Genomic DNA, 26,434 nt, shown 5'->3' with positions numbered 1-26,434 from the left:
AAAAGACGGCATCACAAAGCACGAGGTCACCGGAGACAGACACCCCAAGAGCTCCAGAAACAAGCCCATGGCCCAAAGAGGTGCAATCAATCAGAGAGCCCTTCAGTGTCCAAAAGCTGCAGAAGACACCAAAGACCAATGCAGTACTATGTATGGGTAAAGTTTCCCTCGTTAAAACACTCGCCTAATCACACTAACTGTCAAATGCAAAGCCAGCATGTGGATATTTTTCCTTATGACCCTAAAATGACCTCGTTTTAGAGAGACACATGTCTTTTTAGGAAGAGACTGTTTTACGGGGAAAAAGGTAAACTAAGCAAAACAAGGCACATCACCATACTTTATAATTTTGAGGAAAATGAAATGCAATCTAGGGTTCCAGAAGAAAAGGACCTCAGGATGCAGTCTGTGGACCAGCCAGGCTGAGAGTATGTACTTACTGTAGGAGACTGCAGAGTTGTGGAGAACACAGACAAGAGAAAAAGACAGGTACCCATTGCTGAAAAAGATACTAGCACTTTTGACTCAGAATACATAAAAACTACTGTAGGATTTGCAAAAATATAATTGTGGGAAGCCACTGTATTCGCCATTACAAGATGGCGCCCAGCCCGAAGGGAGAGTGGCCAGTTTTGAGATAAACAACTTAAGTGCGCATGCACGCCTGCCTATTTTTGCTGAATCATGGTGACTCTGAGTATGCTAATTAGGGTGCACAGAATGCACCAATCAGGTGGCGGCACAGTCCTCCTAAGCATATATAAGGAGGGCTGGTTTCTGGGCTCGGGGTCTTTCGCTACTTCAATCAAGCCCGCAATAAACGCCTGTAGAAGGATCCTGTTGTGGCACGTCTTCCTTGCCGGCGAGATAGGCGATCGCTACAATAATAAGATAGAAACTGTTTTTTTAAAAAAAAGACTACAAAGAGATGATTTATAACAGAAAAAGAGAAAATCTTAAAAGACCTGACTTAGAAATGAACAAGAGTAATATAATATATTTGTACTAAGAATACCAGGGACAAGTGAAAAGCCAAAACCAAAACAAAACATGGCCAGATCTGGACCCGGAGTTCCATAACAGAGAATTAAAGCAGACTTAAACTGAGCTGACAAGTCACATGCTGGTGGCACACCTTTCATCCCAGCATTCAGGAGGCAGAGGCAGGTGGGTCTCTGTGAGTTTGAGGCCAGCCTGGTCTATATAGTGAGTTCTAGGACAGCCAGCATACAGTACATAGTAAGGTACTGCCTCGAAAATAATGAAAATGGAGCTGAGAAATTCCAATGCATAGAAGGTACTTAAAAAAACCTATCATCACAACGGACAGGACTGAAAGGGATGAGGTGTTACTTCATGTCCTGTCCCCAAAGCAGGATAGAGCAGACCCTTGTCCTGCTCCATTCCTTCAGTGGCAAGAGTTAAAGTCTCAGCACCAGAGAGCCTCAAGGCGGTAAGTGGTATACATCATAAAACGTTAAGAGCTGATTTCATTGAACAGAGTTGACTTCATTCCTGAGACACCTAAAATACAAAACTGCACAAGTAACTGTGTGCTCCTCTTCCTTTTCTGCAAAAGAAAAACAATCCTACTTGCTATTTTAACTCACGGGATAGAAGAAAAACTCTTGGTGCTGAATCCTTTTTTTCCCCCAATGCCTCTGCTGAATCTGAAACCAGCTCTTTGAGGTGTTTAGAAACAGGGTGTCTGTACTGTGGTTCAAGTTCAGCTTATGACTTTCATTCTAAAAACTTGGCAAAGATGTTCATCTTCCACATAGCCACAGCCAGCTCCTCTTTGGATATGAAGGAGTGAGCAAGATGTTTCCTAAGATGGGGGCTCAGCAACTAATTAAAAGATGGAGGCTAGTCAGAGGCTTCTTCATTAATTAGTGAATTCACATCACACAGTACTTTATTCTTCTGGATCAAAGTTCTCACACATAAAAGTAAAAAGAAAAATTATTATTACACCTAACACTTTATAGTCTCAGAACTGTCACTGCTTTTAGTACATTTCTTTACAGAGACCATTACAAATTTGTACTTTTTAGGAAAAAAAAAACAAATAAATATTTTACATACTAATTTCAACCTGGGTATTTTTCTTCCCAATGCTAAGTGCCCTATTGAAATATTCTCTATTAATATAATGTAGACACCCTAAAGAAATGCTCAGCATCTCTAGTCATCAGGGAAATGTAAATCAAAACAACCCTGAGATTCCACCTCACACCAGTCAGATTGGCCAAGATCCAAAACTCAGATGCCAACATATGCTGGTGAGGATGCAGAGAAAGAGGAACACTCCTCCACTGTTGGTGGGTTGTAAGCTGGTACAACCACTCTGAAAAATCAGTCTGGCGATTCCTCAGAAGATTAGACATAGTCCTATCTGAAGATTCAGCTATTCCACTTCTGGGCATTTACTCCAACATACAATAAGGACACATGCTCTACCATGTTCATAGCAGTCTTAGTTATAATAGCTAGAAGCTAGAAAGAACCCAGATGTCCTTCAACAGAGGAATGGATACAGAAAGTGTGGTATATTTACACAATGGAGCACTACTCAGCTATTAGAAACAATGACCTTACAAAATTTCTAGGCAAATGGATGGAACTAGAGAATATCATCCTGAGTGAGGTAACCCAGTCACAAAAGAACACACATGGTATACAGTCACTGATAATTGAATACTAGCACCAGAAAGCTCTGAATACCCAAGAAACAACTCATAGACCTTATAAAGCTCAAAAAGAAGGAAGGCCAAAATGTGGAAGACTCAGTCCTTCTTAGAAAAAGAAAAAAATGTGTATTCATCATATTTTATTATGTAACACATTTTGTGAGCTATAATACTATTTTATAAAATAAATGTAAAAATATAAATAATGTAGACACATAGAAATTGACTTTCCCATGGACTGCTGAGGTTGCTCTCAGTGTTTAATGTCACAGCCAGCACAGCTGTATTTTCCTTTGCTAGAGCTTTTATCTTTGCACATTCCTTCTGGTTACTTCCCAAAGCTATCAGGACTAAAGCCCAGAAGGATAAACAACATTCTAACATTTTGATGCCAAAGTGGCCTTTGGAAGAAATGGGGTACTTCATCTTCCTACCCACCATCATAGGATTCCTTCATCTCTCAAACGAGAGAGTTGTTACACACTGAAGAGGCTGGTGTGAAAATTCCATTATACTTGACAGCTTTTTCTGTTGATTTATTAAAACTGGTTTATGATTAGATTTTTATTCAAACTCTTAGCTCTAAAGCTTTGACTTCTTTATGATTTTCATATCACAACTAACTGTAACGAATAAGAATGCAGGGCACTGGGGTTGCACACCTTCAGTTCCAGCGCTTGAGAGGAAGAGCCAGGTGAATCACAGTTTAAGGCCAGCCTGGTCCTTGATAGCCAGGGCTACACAGAGGAACCCTGTCTCAAAAAGAAAACAAAAGCAAAAACAACAAGTACAAAAAAGTGTACTAGAAAACGGTTAACACAGACTTTACAGTTTTTATATGAGTCCCCAAAAATTTATAATGGGCTTGGCTGATTGGATTGTAAACATATTGAATTAAACAGTGAGGTTTTTATTGTATATCAATAACAGTTTATATTACTATATATTACATATACATATAATTTATACATTTTATGGTGTTTTAGGTTTTATTATCTTATAAATTATCATTAGAAATAATTAATGACGGTTGGAGAGATGGCTTAGTGGTTAAGAGCACTTTCCAGAGGACCTGGATTCAATTCCCAGCAACCACATGGCAGCTCACTGCTGTTCATAGCTCATTCCAGGGATCCTGAGCCCCTCACACAGACATATTTGCAGGCAAATCACCAATGCACGTAAAATAAAGTATATTTATAAGTCACAGTGAATGATGCAATTTACTACTGCTTTGGAAAATGAGCACCCACTTACAATTCCTGCCGTGTGGAACTGAGTTCTTTCCTTACTAGTAATGACTAAAGTGCTTCACCGAATCTGTCTGAGTATCGGCCTCATCAGCACGTCATTACCTGACGACACACATGGCCCACCCCTCAGCAGCATGAAGGAGAGCCCCATAAAATGTCACATGCTCATCGCTTGCTTACTCATGGAGATGTTTATGTTAGATATTCCTAACATAAAAGTCAACTGATCTTAACAAGAACATAGGATGGGTTCTGTTCTGGCTGGAGAGAAAAATGACTGGCAAAGCCAGAAACCTATGAGGCCTTTGGGTGCTGCATCGGAACAGTGCACCAACATAGTACATGTGGGTGGAACCAGCCAAATCTTTCAGACACTGACTTAACTTAGGAGAAGTAGCTGGTGTCTTATTAATCTGATTCTAGTAAAAAAAAAAAAAAAAAAAAAAAAAAAAAAAACATGATTTATACAGTATAAGCTGACTAATTGAGTCAAGGAGAATTTCTAATCTCTTAAAAGTACACTATCAGGACATGATGCTTTTCCTTTTGTTTTGTTCTTGTTTCTGTTTTTCAAGACAGGCTTTCTTTGTGTATGGCCATCCTAGAATTCACAGAGATCCACCTGCCCCTGCCTCCCAATGTTGGGATTAAAGGCGTGTTCTGCCATCACTACCTGGCTCTTTCTTCTGAAGAGAATGTTACCCTAATAGGTTTTATCTACTTTCTCCAGTGCACAGTTAAAAATATTAAACTACCTTTCACGGTTAAAAAGAAAAAAATATCTTGGGGCAATTAAAGCAAAAGGTTGGATGGGTGCAAACCCACAAAGAAGCAAAGTCACTTTGGGTATCCCTTTGGTTTTAGTAATTTAATTATAGCGATTAAGCTCACTGCCTAGTAAAGTCTCCATTTAAGATGTGGATTTACAAAGGCAAGCACACCAGGGCAGGTAGGCTTACTTTTATCCGGTGATCATCCGTGTCCGCGACAGTTGCTACTCTGATGAACACTGGGTTTCTTTTGTCCACAGCTTCAAGCTTCATCTTTTTCTGGAATCCATGCGGAGGTTTCTGCCGTGAAAGATGCCACGGTGAGGACATGACCCTGAACCACAGTGACAGCTTAACTGTTTGTATTAGCACTGAGTGAGACTTTCCCAGTCAAAACACACAGCTCAGCACCTGCAGGACAGCTTCCATACAGCCTCGCTGAGCAGCAGACAGAAAGAGGAGCAGAGATACTGTGGCCGTGTGACCGACCAAAAAGGAAAACCACACATTTTAATTACTGCTCAGGGCACCATAGTAAAAGTCAATAGACATGAAATTTGTTTTTAAAAAGACAGAAAAATAAAGTGGCTGAGACAAAATATCTGAAAGTGGTAATAGGGGAGGGAAAAAAGATAATTTAAACCAACCCTGCAGGAGGTTGGAGCGGCTCAGCAGTTAAGAGCACTGACTGCCCTTCCAAAAGTCCTGAGTTCAATTCCCAGCAACCACATGATGGCTCACAACCATGGAATACAATGCCCTTTTTTGGTGTGTCTCAAGACAGCAACAGTGTACTCGTACGTATAAAATAAGTAAATATTTAAAAAAAAATGCCGGCAACCCATCTGAATATGGTGAAATGGCTCTTCTGGGAAAGAAAGCTTAACACTCAGAGGAAACCATCAAGTTTCTGAGAAAGCCAGAAGCTGAAGAAGACAAGGTGAATTTTAAGAGCAGAACACTCACTGCAACAACTGGAAAAATCTTAGTTCTTCCTCTCATGCAACAGACACACAGGCTGTGGGTTGCCCGTGTATTGGGCTAAAAGCCTGCGCACTGGAAGGGGAAGAACAGGCAGCAAAGACCACACCCACCAGCCTTACCATCTGTCAGGTGAAATTATAGAAACTCTTTCACAAGGTTTCTCTCCATTCATTATAATTCCCCCCTTTAAAATCCACATTCTTTCTACCTATATTGAGAATTGTCCTTACTAATTAAGTCTATCATTAATTATTAATAATTTCTATATGAAAGCATCATCTACAGAAGGCAAAGCCATGCTTAAAAATATGTATTATTTTGTCTTGAAACAGGATGTCGGTATGTAGCCTGGGATATCCTTGAATTGTGCTATTCCACACTCACCTCTCAAACACTAGGAACGTGTATCTAATGCCCAACTCCTACAATACTATTTAATACATTTATTTTCCCATTAAATTCATGGGAAAAGATAAAGTAATGTGTTTGAGGAGCTGGGGATATAGACCCACTGGTAAAGTGCTCAGCTTGCAGGCTAGCTCTCTAGAACCCCCATTTGAATATGGTGTGCACCCTTGTAATCCCCGCTGGGGATATGGAGGCAAGCAGATCCCTGTGGCTCACACCACACAACCGGTGAAGACACCCTATCTCAAAAACTAAGATGGATAGCATCAGAGAAAAAACAGTCAAGGTTCTCCTGCACCCTGTTCACGGGCCTCCCTCCCTGACACTCATATATCCACATACATAAATCATAGTAACAATTTTAATTTTCAAAAAAAAAAAAAAAAAAAAAAAAAAATCAAAAGACTTAGAAAGCATCTTCCTCGGCCCTCTGCTGTCTTCTCATGGCTAAGTCAGCTGACTGGTTCTTAAAGGTTCACGAATAAACAACATCATCAATGTATATTGATCAAATAGTGCGCCGCAGATTCTCTCACCACTTTGAAAGCTCTTGCAGGGGCAGGTAAAGAATTGGTTTCTTCTAAATATTTGTCCCAGGAAAAGTGCTTCACGTGTGAATAGCCTAAGAAACAAAGAATGGCATGACTCCTATGAGTGTGCGATAAAAACGAAATGACAAAGAGTCCTATACAAAAAAAAAAAAAAAAAAAAAAAAAAAAACATGACATGGCAACAGGCTAGCCCAGGTCCACAGGCTAGCCCAGGAAAGGATGCTCAGGTCCACAGAGAAACCCGAAGCTGCTCGCTCCTCCAGAGGGACTGCTCGTAATGACTAGTTAGTTCCTTTCTGATGAGTTATTCTGACTCTATCACTGTTTAGATGTGATTATATAAAGTATCTTTTTCAGAATAGTGAAACAAAGCATAGGGTTTACAAGCATTATTGATGAAATATTACAGACAACTCTTTCTTTTTGTTGGGTTGAATAAAGAAACACGCTCAAATCAAGGAACATTCTTTAAAGAATGTGTGAAAATAATTTTCTGTGCCTCCACTCCACTGCCTCTGCTCTGTCTAAGCCCCAAATCCTTTAGGGAGCCATGATGGTGGCCTACTTGGGGTAAAACTTGCCACATGAAGGGGACTTGGGAAATCTGTGAATATATTAGCTGTAATGGAAGTCAGGTTTCTACTCACTTGAGAAACAGATATACATACGGACAAAAGAAAACTAAAATGAAGCCAATAGTTTGAGATTTGAATCAAGGTCAGTGGTATCAATGGTTTTTCTTTTTTTTTCTTTTTTCTTTTTGTGACATATACTAGCAGTGAAATAGAAAAGATTAAGAAGCTCTGCATATGCTTACAGATGCATGTTCCCTTCAGCCCCTGAGATGCCTGGAGCATATACCCTGCTAAGAGTAAGCAAATAGCAACCAGACTATGATTACTAAATAGCACTCACCACTTAAGAAAAAAACTTGGCAAAATGGCCACAGGGCTGTTGATGAATAGTGACTATCTGGTGCTTGTAGCTGCTCCATAGAGCAATTCTCATATCCCAAGGTAAACATGTGAAAAGTAGGTTGAACAACCACTATAAAGGGGCTGTTACTTGGTATACCTTTAAAACACCTACATAAAAGTCAATAATAAACTCTCAGATAAAGTTAGCAGGGGCTGGAGAGATGGCTCAGCAGTTAGGAGCACTGGCTGTTCAACACATACTATCAAACCTTTAAAAAAAATCAAGTACTGACAAAATATATTCATATAGTTTTATGCAAAAATGCTTTTAAAAATCTGTAAGGTATCTATGTTTTTAAAAAATGAAGTTTTTTTTTTTTTTTTTTTTTTTTTTTTTTTTAAAAAGAGCACTGGCTGCTTTTCAAGAGATTCTGAGTTCAATTCCCAGCAACCACACAGTGGCCCAGGGCCACCTGTAATGGGATCCAATGCCCTCTTCTAGTGTGGTATAATAATAATAATAATAATAATAATAATAATAATAATAAAGTTAGTAATCTACAGTTCCACAAAGATATAATCTAACTGAATGAATAACTGGAAAATGTAAAAGTTAACCTTTGCAGAACAATAACAATTAAATATACACAAACAGAATAAGAAAAATGACCATTACCCATTAACATTCATCAACTTAGAATAGTAGTTCCAGAAAGAAATATTAGTTAGCAGAAGAAAAAGACAAACTGAAATGTCATGCCCTTGAGAGGTTTACAAGAAAAACACTGTGGCAGTCTTCAAGAGAAGGAAAAAAAAAGATTCAACCTGGAGACAGACAAGTGGTTGCTTTCATTTAGTTCTACGACTCAAGAACCAGAAGCAGGTGGGGTCTCTGTGGCTTTGAGACCAGCATGGTCTACACAGTGAGTTCCAGGACATCATGGCTACCTAGTAAGACTATCTCAAAAACATAACTAAGAAAAATAAAAACAAATCAATGTGTAACTTGGGTCTAGTCATTAGGAAAGGTCGATCACATTCAAATAACATCATTCTGTACAAAATAATTAGTCTAAAAGTCTCACACATACTAAGGTTGTGGTTGAAAGAAGACTCTAGCTGGGGACTAAGGCTCTGGAGCTGAGCGGCCGTGCAGGATTCTTTTGCATGAAAAGCACTGTGGGGGCAGCTGTCAAACATGAATGAGTCTTTGCCTTCAGTTGAATACTCTTGGGACTTCTCTACACCAGAGGTTGCTTCCAAGTAAGTAAACATGAAATATGCAAACTCACACACACACACACACACACACACACACACACACACACACACACATTGTAAAGGATTCCTAATGAACTTACCTTGTGCATTTTAACTTATCAGAATGTTCTAAAAAGAGACACTATATACAGAAAAAGCTAATAAACTTTTAAACTACAAAGGTTGAAAACCACGGCTGTCTCTACTTCACGTTGAACTTAAAACCAAACACACATAAAGTTATAATTTGGAAAATCCAAAATGAAAGTACTTGTATATGATAAGCACTTACACTGCTGCCCCAGCAGGACAGCCTTTTATGCCCCACCCTCAACACTACATCCACTTTCCTCACCCACCATGTTTCTGACTGTGTGCACGACAACTAAGTCCGAAATGAATCCCAAGTCGAAAACGCAAAGGTTTCTTGTGAACATTGCCAAAGAACATGGATGGCACCTAACGCTGTGACACAAATGATGCCAATATTAAGGCTTACAGTGGAGGCACTATCAGGGCCTGGGGTTAGCGCCTGCGGTCGCTGCGGGGCTGTGAGAACGGAAACTAACTCACATTTATGTTTACTTACTCCCTGCAGCCCCTCTGTCTTGCAGCTGAGCTGAGCAATTGTGACAGGGACTGTAGGGACACCAAATTCAACATTCTCTTTAACAACAAAAACAAAGCCATGGCCAACTCGTCAAGTGTCTGGGAAACAGGAGAGAAACTAGAAATCCAAACCTGGCGGAGTAATCAGTGTTCTTCTGTGCTCTTTACACCAACCGACCGGATGAATGTGTGGACTGTTTGATTCACACCTGCAGGTTATAGACATTAAAGAGCGGGAGTTACGGGAGAGATAGGCGAATGCTGTCAGATGTTTTTAAGAGGAAAATTAATTAGATTATGAACACATTTAAGAGGTCTATTTATTCCAATCTATCTAATTTGGAAAAAAAAGGCTAAAAGATCTTTCTTAATATAAATATATGTATGAAGTTTTCACACATACAGTTTATTTTTGCTGGATAAATATTACATGGATTTGACACTACAGTTTGATTTTCCCACTCGCCAAAAAAAAAAAAAGAAAGAAAATTATGTTAAAGCCCAAAAATTTTAAGGCAGAAAAAGTACAAAGAGGGCATCATTTCCAAGCATCACAGAAAAGGTAAAATTACTTCAGCATCTCTAAGGCACATGGGTAAGACCATGGTCAAAACTCAGCATACTAGAGTACATATGAAAGTCAGAAAACTAGTGAGGTGCCTTGGAATGGAGTGTTAAAAAAGAGGGAACACATGTGATGTGACAGGGGATAAGGAAACAAAGAGGCCTAACTTGCACTAAATTTTAAAATACATGGGGGGGGCGGGGGTGGGAGGCTAGAGAGATGGCTCAGTGATCAAAAGCACTGAGTGACTTCAATTTCCAGCAACCACATGGTGGCTCACAACCATCTGTGATGGGATCTGATGCCCTCTTCTGGTGTCTGAAGACAGTGACAGTGTACTCATATAAACAAAATAAATCTTATTAATATAAATAAAAAAAGAAAGAGAGACATATTTAAATATATGTCTTACTACTTCCAGGACTTCCTTAAAATAGTACCACACACACACTCACACACACACACACACTCACAATACTTCTTCTGGACACTATAGTACTATAGTTCTATAGACTGGCAGAGACCCAATGCAAATGAACAAATACATATAGTAACAGCTCTTTCTCTTCCCCTTTAGAACTGTAGATACCAGAGAATCAAACAAGCCACTTCTTCCTCTGTTTGCTTTCTCCTGCCCAGCATCTTTACTATAAACAGCATCCAAAGCTGGTGCTTTTGACTCTGTGCTCCTGTTCTGTGAGTCCCTCCCCTCAGCATGGAACATGTTTCTCCATTTATCTACACGCTCATTGTTTTCAGCATCAAGTGAAGATAATATGCTAAAAAGTAATGTGTCCAGCTGGCTGGTACTGGACAGACCCTGAAGAAATGGCCACAGTAAAGTTTAAGTTTCTTGCTTCTAATGGCTCCTTACAACATTGTAGAAAGAAGCAGTAGAAATAAAAGATAACTGTCCTCTGCATGTGCAGAAGATTGGAGCCCAGGAACCCTGGCGATAACAAATCTGGAGATGCTTACGTGCCCTATATAAATGGTGCGGCATTTGCGTATGCTGTATGTGCATTCTCCTGGTGCTTAAGTCAGCCCTAGATTACTTTCACTAGCTAGTACAACGTAAATATTTAGGGGATGCATTATTGTAAGCATGTGCATGTTTACTCAGGCAGCCACCACTAGCTTAGTTAAATTTATGAGCCGTGGTTGGCACAAAGGAAAGGCAGATGAAACAGAGGGATGGGTGGAGACTGCAAAGGTGTCCCTTTATGTTGCCTAGATGAGGCTGCTCTTACACAGAGGGGAAACTTCTGAGTAGAGACAAGTCCACAGGCTCTGCAGGGGCACCCTAACAGAGCCGTATCAGGGACAGGAAAGGATAAACTGAAGAACAGACAATATGAAATGTTCTCAGAATGGAAGAGGAGGTAACAAAGTGTAGAGTTTAGTTAAGACATTGAGGAGGGTGTTCTACCAAGAAGAAGCTTAGCCTGATTTATATTTTTTTTTGTATGTGGTTGTTAGTTTTGGTTTTTCAAGACAGGTTTCTCTGTGTTGCCCTGGCTATCCTGGAACTCACTCAGTAGACTAGGCTGGCCTCGAATTCAAGAGTTCCACCTGCCTCTGCCTTCTGAGTGCTGGGATTAAAGGCCCGTGGCATCACCACCCAGCTCTGATTTATGTTTTAAAGTAATCATTTCAACTATTATGCAAACAGGAATCCATGTCATGGCCAGTTAGATGGTGCCACAAATGATCCCAGAGGCCTTAACCAAAGTAGAAGTGGTGTAAACAGAAAGATCAGGATTAGGTGAACATTGTAAACAGAGGACTAAGAGCTTGGTCGTTGGCACATTTAACACAGGATGTGGGTGAACTAAGGAGCTGTTATCAATGCCTCGGACACTTCAAGTCTAGCATGTTTAGCAAACATGTTAGGCAAACGAGGAAGAATGTCAAATAAACCGGGGATACAAGAGTCTGGAAAGAAATCACACAGAAACAAGATCCGGGCTCAAAGTATCCATTTTAGAGTTATCAGCATTTGGGCTGATACTTAATCACCTGTGGATCTGAGACAATTGAGAGAGACAGAAGCGAGGGGGGAGGGAGAGAGAAGGGGGCAAAGTCCATGTCAGGTGACTTGTAAGTGACACAACAGAAGAACTCAGCTGTAGTCAGTGGTTCTATAGATCAAAGGAGAAGCAAGGGCTAATCATGAGACCTGTCAACAGAAAGGTCTCTAGTGTCAGCGGCAAATGCAGGACACAAAAGCTAGAACAAAATGGGGTTAAGGGAGAACAAGGTAGACATCGTTGATTTAAGATTGAATATGTAGAGAAAGCGTATGGATTTAAGAAGTTCAGGTATAAACGAAGGCAGCAAAATGAGGCACCAGAAAGCAAAAGTAAAGGTTTGCTTTATTGATTATTAAAATTGAATATATATAGGAATTTTCTATTCTCTAAGCTATTTTAAGGTTTAAAATTACTTGAAAATAATATTTTTAACAAGTACACAATAGAAAAAAAAAGTTGTTGAGCAAACCCTGTAATGGGGGCATCCTATATGCTAAAGATACATTCTATATGCTAAGCATACATCCTATGTGGTATGGACACATCCTATATGCTAAGGATACTTCCTTTATGCAAAAGAAGAATTTATATTTCTGCAGCCTGTATAGACTGACTCTTCTGCTTCTCTTGTGATAGGAGAGATGCTGTTCTTCTCTTTAGTTATGACTAGGCTAAATCCCCTCCTCTAAACTTCACATTTTAGGACTCTCGGAAGCCTGCTTCACAAATCATATGCATGTGTTATGACTGTTGCAGAAACTTTAAAGTTGGCTCTTCTCAGATTCAGCTAAGAGAGAAGCCTGGAGAGAACACACCACACAACTGGAGCTTGCCTCTGTCCTGAAGCAAGGTTTTTCCTCTCAAACCAATCTGACATTAAGATGAAACTGAAACGATTTCCTTTTAAATGTACATTAAAACATATAATATACAAAACAAAATCATATAATTAATATACAAAGTAAAAATTCAATATCTGAAATAATTGTGCCTTCTTTCTAAAATATCTGTGTGATGGATAGACTACTATGATGTTTCCATCATTTACCTTTTCTCTTCACAATAAAAGTACTTTGTAGGAGGGGGGCAAAAGGAAGTAGTACTTATAAATAGCTTTATAAAAATAATAGATACACAGTGGTTCAATTCTTTCTCTTGCCAATCAAATATAACTTTAAAGTACCTGCCAGAGTCATGCTGATTATTTCAAAGCAAAGATAAACAAATGCCACTAACTTTTGATTTTATTTGATTTCTCTGTAAATTACAAACCAGGAAGTCTACACCACACTGTTTATTGCCTACATCTAACATGAAGCCCATCATAAGTATATTCTGATTAAGTCACTATGTAAGATAAAGCCACCATCTCAGTAAAGAAAGTAAGCTAAGCGTAGCCTGCTCTGTCAGTAGCAAAGAGCACCCCACGCAAAAGCTGGGTCTCCAAACTCATTCCCTCTGCCACGGAACAAACCATCTTAGTCCTGTCTAGTGTTCAAAGGCAGAAATGTAACAGCAGACATAGTAAGGAACCGACTGAGAAGCACTTTTCACTTCATCTCCCTATCTCGATCACCTAGGACTTCGTGTAAATCATGGGTGAACGAACTCTCAGTGGCAGTTTGCTGTGATCTGTGTGGATCAGGTCTGGGCCATTCTGAAAAGCTCAGAAAAAAAAAATTCACAAACACAAAAACCCCTCAATATTTATGGTTTAACTATAAAGTGAGCAAGACTCGAAGATCATGTTACACAAACACAAACAGACTGAGTGAGTACCTCAGGCCCTGGGGTTTGGTGGTCTTATTTGTTTTGCTTACACTAGCCTTGAACTTGCTTCTTAGAGAATGACTTTCACCTCCTGACCTTCCAGCCTCCACCTCCCGTGAGATTAGAGTTATGTATTATCCTGTCACAGCCAAAATCAACATAAAATTACATATGTATGCAAGACTAGGCAGAGGGCCCAGCAAGGATATTTCTAGGAGCTTATGTAAGGTAAATAATGTCTCTTTCAAGCAGCCATGGTTTGCTAAGATATGACACTGCCCTCTCCTACTCCAACTTCCTCCAATACCCGACTGCCCCAGCCACCCACTCCAATTTTGCTCCAGCTGAGTTATCTACTCCCCCCCCCCCCTTATCCATAGTTATGAATGAGTTTTTTGCTTAGAATCTCTTGGTAACACAGTGATTTAGCAAAGATCCAAGTGTTATCATTCAGTTACCCTGGGATCAAACCTTTCCTTGTTTTTCTCTGGGCTGAGAGAGAAGACATGATTAATGTGACCAGTAATCTAGTGTCAGATATTACACACCCCTTCCTCAGAGTGTTTTGAGACCTTCTTCCAGCCTGGAAACTACTCCCAAAATACTCCAATGTACGTTGATGTTAAGGTGATATATGGTTGGACAGTAGAGAGATAGGCGGAAAAAGGTCGAGGAGAGGATGTGAAGACAGGAGGCAGTGAAGATGGAGATGGACATGTATGCTTTTCCTGGCATATCTCCAGATTGATAAGTTTGTTATTATTATTTCCAAGAGTTTCTATGGGTCTTTTATCTCATTCAGAAAGGCAGTTGTATCTTTGTCCATTGAATGTGAGTTTATTGTGTAGAGGGTTTGTAGATTGAGAATTTAATATATGAACCTGTTTGATAATCTATTGGGCTTTGGGGTCATGTTTGTGCCAGGAAATGGAGAAATGAAACACACAGGGGTGGTCATATCCACCCAGGACAGAAACAACAGGGAGGTGGAGTGAACCGCGCCTGAGTTCTCAGAGGCGGCCTGGAGTGCCAAGTGCTGTGGGGAACCGCATGTGTGTTCTGTCTCTAGAGCCCAATATCAGGCAGGAAGAAGGTAAGGGCGGAAAGAGGCTGTGTATGCAATAGGGGTGGGATACAGCACTACCAAGATGCTTATAACAGGGCAAGACAATGTAGAGGTTCCTCCATCTAGTATTCTTGCTGAGACCATTTAAGGTTTAAACTAAAATTTGATCCCCTTGATGGAGAAACCCATGGAAAACAACCAAACTCTATTCTAGGAACCCAAGGTCACGAAACCCCAACTACCTTACCTTAGCTTCTGCTAAACTGCCTGTTTGTTCGAACCTCCTCCTCCAGCTAATTGCTTATCTTAGCATCTGTTAAAAGATTTGCTTGCACAAAACCTCCCCCTGCAGCTGCAGAGCAAGACATACAGGATGTGGTTTCTACCTTTAAAATCCCTACCCTAAACACTTGGGTGCTATATTTGGGTCCCGAATACCTGAGTGCACTCCAAGCCTACTGGAATAAAGACTTTCAATTTGCTAAAGGTTGACTCATCTCTGGTAGGATCCCTGTAACACTCCTCAATTCCCTTCCTTCATCTTTAAAGTAATTTCTACTTTCAATATTCTGTGCTATTTAAGATTGTCCCTGAGGCTAACAACCATCAGGAAACGCAGAGGTATATTCGATTTCTAGCACATACTGTTTTCCTTTCTTCAGTCCTGCATACATTGCCTTCATGTTCCTCTTTAGAAGGCAGAAATTCTTCGTTACAACTAAACACATAATATCTTGATGTCCACAGACTGACATGTGTTTCCCATTTCCTGTGTATAAGATGGAATACAGTATTCCTATGCTATGGGGCAGGGGAGTTGGTTGGGGTAGGGGGCTCGCATTTCAGAACTGCTTTAAACTAATAAAGGAAGGAAATCTGTAACCTCAATTACACACCAAAGTAATTCATAGAGGTAAAAAAAAAAAAAAAAAAAAAAAAAACCCAAATTCAAAGATTAGAGAAATAGAGACAGTCCAGTGTACTTAAACAGTTTTAAACATGCCCTGGTTGCACATTAAGGAAGGAAACACATTTTTCTTTTGCTGACAATTAACAAAACATAATGTCATGTCAATAGAAATATAAGCAATCCTCAAAGGGCATTCCAGTCTGAAAATAAGGGCAGTAGGAGTTTATGCTTTTAAATATGCAAATCAAGGGCTGGAGAGATGGCTCAGTGGTTAAGAGCACTGATTGATCTTCCAGAGTTCCTGAGTTCAAATCCCAGCAACTACATGGCGGCTCACAACCCTCTTGTAATGATGCTCTCTTCTGGTGTGATCAAATGTACTGGTTTAGGCCGAGTCTGGAGGTACAGCACTTGCGTGGCTTGCAAAGAACCTGAGTTTGATCCCTCACACCACAGAGCATGTAAAAGTCAACGCTCTACTGCAATGACTTTATAATGTCACAGGATGTTGCTTTCATAGTGTGAGGTTCTTACTATTATATGTAGTACATCTAATAATGGTAAGACTTAAAACAAAATTCCTGGATTGCTATCATTTGTATTCAGCTATCTGAATAGTTCAGTAAGCTGAGTGTAAAGATATGGAAAGATGATTAAAATAAATTCCTCCAAAAGTTACACACAACTCTCAAGATGAGGAGGAACACAAGGCTGTGCATGAATTGGAGGTGTATGTTGGGATACTGATTTTATGCTAGGACCTCAAGTCAAATACAAATCCTGAGTCATTTGAAAGAATTTAAGTAAAAACCCATTGTATTGGAAAATCAATGTGGGACAAGCATAAAAATACAACGTGGAGCAAGTTTACAGATCTGAAATAGGAAAAAGTGGAGCAGAACTTTCATCTTTTTATTTCTTTCATAGCATGTTATTTTTCTGTGTAGGGTAATTTCCCTGCATGTATGTGTGTGCACCCCACTGCAGTGCTCAGACACCAGAAGAGGCACTGGACTCCTTAGCAATGGAGTGAGGGGTAGTGATGGCTTATGCGCTACCTCCCAAGGGCTAGGCCAATGTCAATCACTACACACCTTAGAGCGTATTGGTTCTGTTATAAACTTCATATTGTCCCTTATTTTGAACTGAGTACTTACTTTCTTCCCCTAGATAAGCATCAACATTTCAAAAGCCTAGTAATGGAAATCGTCTCACCAATAGTCATAGCTCTCATCCCAGTTGTCAAAGTGTACCAGGAACCGATTGTCCACCATATCTGTTACCGTAGCAACACAGATGATGGAAGGGCTCTTTTTGTCTGCAGCCTCGAGCTTCATTCCAACTCGGAAGCCTGATGGGATCACTGTCTATGAAAACACACAGATTTAATTAGAGATGAGCACGCACTTCAACAGCCCAGGCCTACACACTCGGAACCACCCTCCCACCCCACCCCCTGCTTCAAGGACTAGCATCCACAGTTTCACCCACCTAATTGAAAATGCTATGCCGGCCTCGCAGCGGGTTGTTTTCTACTGGCAACAATAAAAAACAAAGCTCTACAGTTACATTCAATTAACTGAGGTTCAGAACTGAACATCCTCAACCTCGAAGAGCTTAGAATAATTAATTTCAGCGTGTGTTTTAATACCTTAGTTAGGAGACATATACCACATGGCTGGTTATTTGGCCTTCTTTTCCTTGATTACAGATCGAACAATAAAAATTATTTCACACAAAAGATGCACTTAATTGAGTTACAAATGTGGAGTCATTATGAATTCACTTCTAGCTCTGTGAACATCTCTCAAGTACTCTACAGAAAGTAGGTCACCTTCCTATGTGAAAAGCTTCAAGCTATTACAAGTCTGGCTTGCTGCTACAGAAAAGCTGTGTTCACAGCAGCAGCAGAGAAGCTCCCTGCTAACACGCATTGTCATTAGTAATATTAAGTATTTTAAGGAAATCCGTAGATTACCAGCAGTAAGAGTTCAGAGCTTGAGGGGACAGCAGTGTGTAAGCAACCCTCACAATCTTTTGTGGAAAAAATATTGTAATCTCAGAGTAGGATTCTAGACTATCCCTTATGTCAGCCACAAAACCATGTAAGTCATTTCAACCCTCCAATGAAAACCCTTGGTTTCAAACTGAAGCCTGTGGACACTGCTCCAATGCTTTAAGCAAATAAATGTTACAAAGTCAAACTATATAGGTATAGTTGCAAAAATGTAACCAAGTATATCTGAAAATGCTATTAAGTCCTGAGTGGCTTAAATAGGCACATGCAAATAATATACACAGCAATTAACATATATTTGAACCCTGAAATTATATATCATTTACCTGACTATTCTGAGGTGGAGAATGTTGAAATAGAAGGATTAACTCTCAAATGCCAAAACAGCCTAAGATTAGGACGTTTGCTAACCGTGTCTAGAATGTAGTGATGGTTCAGGGCAGTTAATCACATGTGATGCAAGTCATCATTAGAGCAACAGCCACAGGGCAGAGACAGCAGGCTGTGGAGTTTCCACCCAACTGACCTTCCTCCAGGGATGTCTTGTCAAAGAATACAAATTGATGAAGGCAACATTTACATTCCAGTGGTTAAGCTGTCTGCCCAATTAAGAGATAATAAAACAGGCTGACTCTCTCTCTCTCTCTCTCTCTCTCTCTCCTTTCGATTTTTATTTCGACCTACTTTTATGTTCAATTTAATCAGAGCATATTTCTTTCATTAGATTCGTACCCTCAAACCAGCTGCCTGATATCACTGCCCAGATGGAACATTTTCCCTGATGCCATACTTGTTCCATCTGGAGGGATCCCTGATGCCTCTATCCTCTTTACTCCCTCCCTGATACCTAAAGGATGAATCCAGAAAAGGAGGATGCTCAGACACTTAACAGAGAGCCAGGCTGCAGAGACATGTGTTCTATGGTCTGCTGAGGACCCAGGGATCCCTGGAGTTTTAGGGATGAAGGGAGATAGAAAACAAAATCTTGATTCCAGGGCTCAGAATCAAGAGGTTCATTTGTCTGCAGTGAAAGGTAGTAAATGCCCTTTCATCTAGACCTTGTGTGCTATAAGTTTGACATTTCATTTGTCCCTGCTCTAATTAGATCATATCTTGGGGAGGAAAGAGTGTAATGCATCAGGACCCCTCGGATGTGCCTTGGGAGAAACAGGGCAGACAAAGACAAGCAACAGAAAATGCACCATATCTGCATTTGCCTTTCCTACAAAAACTATGGCCACCAAAGGCATAAGCTGCAATAAAAGCAAAATAGAGTCCCTAGTGACCTCCCGCCAGCAAACTCAAACGGGGCTACATCCATCACACCCTGGGACTCCAGTCTGAGCAGCGCTCCTAATTAAATGGCGGTAACAGTATAATATTCCAGCCAATTTAATTTTTATGCATCTTAATTGTAAGTCACACCTGGATTTTATATCATGTTGTCTTCTACCATTCAGTAAGACAGCCATGATATGGTTATAAAAGATATTTATTCATGAAGAACTTAAGCTGATTTTAAAGTTTAATTAAGACATGAGAACTCTACTTACCAAGGCAATAAAATTTACTATAGTTCCTTGTTATTGCTCGTGATTTATCCTACAAGACACTCGTTCTGAAAGGAAAAGTACTGTGAATGCACTTACTATGTTCTGATTTTCAAATAATGACTTGGGTGCAGCCTGGGCCTTGCATGTCTTAAGATAGGACTGCCAATTAAATTCTTCTTCTTTATACCCTATAGTAAAAGCACATTAAAGACAGACTTAAGGAAAGTACGAAGAGCCACCAGCTAATTCCCAGTCCTACTGCAATCTAAGGATCTTTTTTTTCAACGAATAAAATTTAACTCCTAATTTATAACTACAGTGGTTGCAGATACAGGTGGTGTTTATCTTCTAAGTTTGTTATAATATTTTTTCCAATCCTAAATGGGTGCAATGAAGGATGTACAGAAAAAGAAACAGGAAGAAAATGTATTTTTGAACCTGACGTGCTGGCTTTGCAAGTTCTACCACTGTTTAGTTACAGTTCCTCAGAAGTAGGAGTAAACTGGGGTAATAATATTCCTCAGTTCCCTCCCCTTTGCCATTACAGTAAGAGACAAGGCCTTGTCTAAGTCTCCCAATCCTTCAGTCAGCATTTCCTTAGAGGAAGTGAAGCTCTAACTCAGCTTTTACATTTCTCCAAATCCCACATTATAAAGGGATGGTGGACCGCTATAAAATAACACCTTTGGGGCTTGAGTGTGGCTCAGTGAAAGAGCTCTTGTCTGGCTGCTGTGGGGTTCTAACCCCCACACTGTAGGAGGAAAGGACAAAAGTATCAAACTCAATTCTGACATCCTGAAAAAGTAAAACAATAATAAATAAGAAGGAAATATAATTAAATACATAGGGGATAGACTGAAAATGGTATCTGCTGTTCTGGAGATGTTTAAAATAATTATACAAAAAAAAAAAAAAACACAACTCTGGCAGATTTTATAATATAAAGAACTCAGGGGCTGGAGAAATGGCTCATCGGTTAAGAGCACTGACTGCTCTTCCAGAGGTCCTAAGTTCAATTCCCAGCAACCACATGGTGGCTCACAACCATCTGTAATGGGATCTGATGCCCTCTTCTGGTGTGTCTAGGAACAGCTACAGTGTACTCACATATAATAAATAAATAAATCTTTGAGGAAAAAAAAAAAAAAGAACTCTGTTAGGTATGGTTGCCTGTGCCTATTGGCACTCAGGAGTCAGGAAAAATGGCAAAGAGCTTATTTTGAGACAAGGCTGCATGTCTCAAAAATAAAAATCAAAGAACTCCACATGGCTGGGGCATAAATCAATGTTAAAGCATTTGCTTCACATGAACGAGCCCCTAATCTTGATGGCTATCACCAAAAAGTAATTATCACTATTATTAGTCCAACGTGTATGCATGGTAATTTTTAGTACTGTATTTCCAAGGTATGGTTTCTCAGGATTCTCTCTCTTTCTCTCCCTACCTGTCCCCCTCCCACTGAAATAATGTCCACCTATTGTAATCCATCTTGGCCTAGAACTCCCAGTAAAGCAATCCTCCCACCACACCCAGCTTGCACTAGGATTACAGGCGTGTGCCACCATACCTGACTTCTCAATACTTTTCTATATAGTAAAACAATAGTAAAACTAGTGTCTCAAGTAGGTTTAAGACTATGTGTCTATATGTGCATGGGTTCACACATATATACAGATAGAACAGACCTGTATGCAAAAGTGCTTTATAGTCAAGAATTATTATTATTCAGGTATTATTTCATATGCAAGTAAGTACATGAAAATAATTCAGTATCTTAGATTAGATTTTACTTCATTTCTTTGACCTTAAGAAGCATGTTTTACACCAGGAACAGTCAGCTCAAGTTGATTATCATAAAGAATAATTCCTAAACCTTCCAAGCTAGCATCTGAGAAAGGGAAGTTATACTGAGAGGAAAAAGCAGCAGCACCTTTCGGAGGGCGGAGCTTATGGCCAGTCTTCTCACACCAGCCTACTGGGTGAATGTCCAGAGCGTCTGCGTTTACCCAGAAGTCATAGCAATCAGAGTATCCGTCAAAGTGAAGCTTTATCCTATATCCACAAACCTGGAACAGGTAAGCAGATAAAGTTAAAATATACATGCACACACACACACACATACAGATACACATATAGATACACACACCGACATATACATACAGATGCAGATACACATGTAAACATACAGACACATACACATAGACATACACAGAGACACAGACACACAGATACAAACACAGAGACTTATAGAAACCAACCACACACACATAAATACATTCAGACACACATAGATATATATAGATATATACGCAGATACACATGCACACACACAGAGAGAGATAGACAAGCACACAGACAAAGCCACTCAGGTATACATAAATAAATATGCACACCCCCCACAACAAATTAGCTTAGGTATCAGGTGTGACATTCCCTTAGGAAGGTTAAGGAGACCGTGACCTTGGCAGTAAGGTGCTTACCACACAAAAGAGTGGACCCACAAGAAGCTGGAGGCTAAGTGCAGAGCTAGCACTATGACATCCCAATAGTGAGTAATGTTAGTTACTGTCATGGAAAGGCCTCTAAGGCATTCTATTAAAATTCTAGTGGCAGACCAAATGATACAAGGTGAGCCAGTCTGTGGGAAGACTATGTGTATGCTTATATATGTGTGTGTTTTTCTAAAAATGTATGGACATCTATACACATATTTACATGGATATACATGGATATATATAAACATAAATTCATAAAGTTTTAAAGACTATGAAAAGCTATTGACAACTATTTCTTCTGGGAAACAAAAAAAAAAAAAAAAAAAAAAAAAAGGAGCAAAGAAAAGGAATAATGTCCCACATGTTATATTTTAATTAAAGTGCACCATTGATATGTACCATATACAAACTTACAGTAAAGCACACTCATCCCAGAATTCAAATTCCTAGGCAACACTGGGGTCCCTGGGGGATGCATTGTCTCAGGAGGGAAGGGGGTTAATCTCACCTTCACCACCTCCTGCCCAGAGGGGTCAGAGGTCTCAAGTCTACCCTGCCTAGTGGGCAGCTGTCCCCATTCCCCTCGTACAAGTTAAGCACATCTACATCGTCTAGTCCCTTGTGGTCAGCACTCTGAAGCTGTTTTCCTCAACTCTCCCATCCTCTGCAATGCTGTGCTTTGCAAAACACAACCTCCTTAATCCTCAGCCTCCCTGCCTGAAGACTCCTCCCAAGCTCCCCCTTTCCCTAAGGATTCTCACTGCTCACAGCTGACTCCTCCTCTGCTCCTCCAAGGCTTGAACCACCTGCATGCACAATCTCTTACCCTGGTCACCTTCAGACACTATCATGTCCTTTCTCATCAAGACCCTGAGCCCCACCCAATGCCTCCTCTCTAGTCTGAGGGCCTCAAATTATCTTTTATTTTCTCTTATTTCATGTGGGTACGTGTGTTATATGTTGCTTCTGCATGTGTCTTTGTGTTGTATGTGTGTGTGTATGTGTGTGTGTGTGTGTTTTCTAGATGTGCTCCTAGGAACCTAGGTCCCACAAGTAACTGCAACTCAACTCCTGCGTTAAAGTCTTTCCAATTTGCCAATCCACATTTTCCAAGCGTGTACCCACACCTAACTTAGTAAATGCTTCTGAGACAAATAAATAATGTTGATTTCCAGTGTTTATAAATTCTGCACCTATGAATTCACTTGCTTGTTAAAACTTATTCCTAACCCAAAATACCATAGCTGGTGCCTTGAGAAGTGAGAAGACAGTGGTAACCAGGCAGGTCCCAGCAGGGCTTCCTCGGGGACTTCCCTCCTGTGAATGGGCTCCCTGCACGCTCTTTAGTACCAACACCTTTTCGGAGTCTTCCTCCTTTCAGTTGGAGAGTTCACTCTCTAACCTCTAACTTCCCAGAATGCCATGCAAAGGAGCAAACAGAAAAGTGTTAAGGGAATTTTGTCCCGGTGCTGGATGCAGTGTTGCTGATCAATGAGAGTTCAGTTTTGACAAAACAATGATAGAATAAACAAAGAGTCATCAATGAGAAACAAGCTATTTGTGCTGACCAAAGTACTGCTACCAGAGGCTCACCAGAACCTAAGCCTGCATTTCCTCAAGGAGCAATTGTTTCCCAGAAACTAATCTGAGGGATATAAGAACCTTGAATAAGAATGAGCTCCCTGCTGTAACGTCCAGCACTCAGGAAACAAGGGTGGATCTGTACGGCTATATTCTACACATTTAGGCTGCTTCTGGGGGTGGGGGGGGAATTGAACTAGGAAGGAATGCTGGGCTGTCTCCATTATAAAAGAATGTTCCCAAGGAATCACTTCCTTTCTCATTCAGGTCAAACATCAGTTCTTTTGGCCACTGGGGGCAGGGAAACAGATTAAAATAAAGGCACACTGCTATTCAGTCTTAGATAAACAAATTCTCACCTGTTCTTGGTGAGACTCAAGGAAATCTAGTTCAAGCTAAAATGGCCTCAGCTGTAGGAACCTTTAGGGGTGCCCAATGTCATAAACAACATTTCTTTCTGCAGCTCCAGGTTGGTTCCTACAGATCTGAGTATGTAGAAACAAGCAGAGACAGGACATGAAAGGCTGTTCATTCAACCACATAGTTGATGCTGGAGTGGGGAGGGGGCAGGGTCCACTATGCAGTCAGGCTTCAAATTCACCATCCCTGGGCCTCATAGAAACAGATGTCCATTCCATTGCTATCAACATGCAAACAGTTGAAATGAACAGAAGCAATTCCATGGGACAGGTGTCAGTCAACTAAGAACCATCCATATTCCAGAACCAGGTTCCTCCTTGCTTAAAATGACTCAGTGCCAAGCCCCTGTCCTAGTCATTAACAGCAAATGCAACATTTCTACTGTTGCTACCACCATATAAAGCCTGCACTGCCAAGGTCTGGTCTGCCTTTGTCTGTTTTCTGATTCCCTCTCAAAAAGGCCCCAATGAATCTCCTGCATGGGGTCTGTTGCTGGTGTGATTTTTGTGGGGATACTCTTTCACCACAAAACCCTTTCAACAAGACCCAATGGTAACACAGTAAATGTGTATATATCACAGAAGCAAGAGGCAAATTACATGTGTAAAGAAGAAAAATTTCTATATATAATTCCACTGGAGAAGAAGGTATCTAGAAGCAAGCAGTACTGTAAGGGTGCTCTCTAGACTTTGGAAAGAGGCAGGTAGGACAGAGATCGGCACCAACAGCTTTTACAATTAAAATCTACACTAAGAAAAACAACCCTCTAAAACACCAGGAGTCATAATAAACCACTTGCTTAGCAGTGCCTGAGACTCCAGAGTCCCCTCTTCAGTACCACAAAGAAGTAAATACAGGTGTTAAATCCCCACTGCCCAAGTCTCTTAAAAGCAGTTTGTATTTACTGACTCTTCAAACTCAATCCTGTCTGTAGATCCTTCATTTAAACACTTAGGGCACCATGGCCTCACCTCCAAAAGCACCTGACACTGCTATTTCCTCCCATGATCCCATCTGCACTGGGCAAACAGCGTGCTCCAGGTTAGTCATGCCCTAGGATGACCGCACACAGTCACTGAAGTAATGCTACCATAACTAAAGCTACACTTTACTCCTTTGGGGAGAAGGTTTTAAAAGATCCATAACTTTAGTTCAGAGGAAGGGGTACTAACACAGGAAAAAAAGAAATTTAAAAAGTGCTGTCAGTAATATAATGCAAACATTGTGTGTGTGTGTGTGTGTGTTGGCTAAATTTTTCTTGAAACCTTCACACACAGAGACATTCCAAAACACTATGTATAAGCTATATATGTAAGTGTGTGTATATATGTAAGCCACACACACACACACACACACACACACACACACACACACACACACATAGTTGCTTGGTACAGAGTGAAACTCTGGGTTCCCTCTTCAGAACCACAAAGAAAAAGTCATTTCTTTCACAAATAAAGCCTATCTATGGAATCTCAGACATCACTTCAAACCCCAGGTCTACCACTGGAAGAGATAATATACATAAAAACTGCTAAGTATCATGCCTCACATGATGTAAACCCTCAGCCAAGGACATTTTTTTCTCATCATTAAGGCCCCATGGTCATCATCTTTTTTTTCCCAAACAAATACAAGGTGGAGAAGCTCACCTCAGCCACAGTGAGGACACAGTACACAGCCTGGTGCTCAGGGTCCACGCCTTCCAGCTTCATACCGACTTTGAATCCATTTTTGTTGTAGGGGAAGGACTGGTGCTGCAATGCAAAGGATGCAGGAATCACATCACCAACAAGACCAGCTCAAAACAACATCCTTAGGGCTGGGACTCCAGGGCAAGTGCTTCCTTCCCCTAGTGTGAGCAGGGTCCTGCCTTCCTTCCCTACAGTCCCAAAGGAAAAGGACTAATGAACAGTTAAGATGAAAAGCAGACAAAGGCAAAAAGTTGTAAGAAGGAATCTTCATCTCTTACATGTTTGAAGAGACAGTCAACCTTGCTCATCAGAATCAAACAAGATATATTTCACATTAGACTGAAGAGCTGAGCTTGCTGGCTCTGAGCCCTAAGAAAGCAGATGAATAAGTCTGCCTGATCACCAGCAATTCAGTCTGTCTACAAAAAACGGATCTATCAGCGGTTCTAATTCAAGAGAGTTATCTAATGGACATATTCCTATATATGCAAAATGTCTGGTGTGCGGCATCATTTAATGAAGTCTCCAGTGCCCCCCCCCCCCAAAATTAAACCATATCTGTGTGTAAATCAATAGAGAGCAAGTTAATTTTTTATGGAATAAATGTAAGTTTAAAATACTATGGATTTAAAAAAAAGATGAAGAGATCGATGACCTAAAATGAAATAATCTCCAAAGTATAAAATTAAAATGATAGTCTCACAAAGTACAGGCCAGCCATTGCCAATGGGCGTTAGACAGGGCAGAAGGTGTGTGCCGGTCTAGGAATGAAATACTGGCCACTTCCACAGAGACAGATCTGGTGTTTAGGGAAACAAAGCCACAAGGGCTTTTCCTTTTAATACTGACAATTTGAATCATACTACATATCACTCTTCAAGTAATTT

General features: G+C 40.3%; 1 protein-coding gene across 1 annotated transcript in view; it reads right to left on the bottom strand.

The window, feature by feature from the left end:
- The window catches only part of L3MBTL3 (L3MBTL histone methyl-lysine binding protein 3), a 97,453-nt gene that overhangs the window by 30,724 nt on the left and 40,295 nt on the right, over positions 1-26,434 (bottom strand). Inside the window, exons 9-15 of the mRNA XM_080929167.1 lie at positions 25,506-25,610; positions 21,288-21,423; positions 19,453-19,544; positions 17,002-17,153; positions 9,575-9,651; positions 6,642-6,727; positions 4,903-5,013 (exon numbers count right to left, since the gene is read on the bottom strand). Of these exons, the coding sequence (XP_080785293.1) occupies positions 4,903-5,013; positions 6,642-6,727; positions 9,575-9,651; positions 17,002-17,153; positions 19,453-19,544; positions 21,288-21,423; positions 25,506-25,610 (759 nt within the window). The remainder of the gene's footprint in view (positions 1-4,902; positions 5,014-6,641; positions 6,728-9,574; positions 9,652-17,001; positions 17,154-19,452; positions 19,545-21,287; positions 21,424-25,505; positions 25,611-26,434) is intronic.

The sequence above is a fragment of the Micromys minutus genome (genome assembly GCF_963924665.1).
Source record: "Micromys minutus genome assembly, chromosome: 15".
Classification (NCBI taxonomy): Eukaryota; Metazoa; Chordata; class Mammalia; order Rodentia; family Muridae; genus Micromys; species Micromys minutus.
The sequence above is the reverse complement of the archived record's forward strand: the minus strand, read 5'-3'. Positions and strand labels throughout refer to the sequence as shown.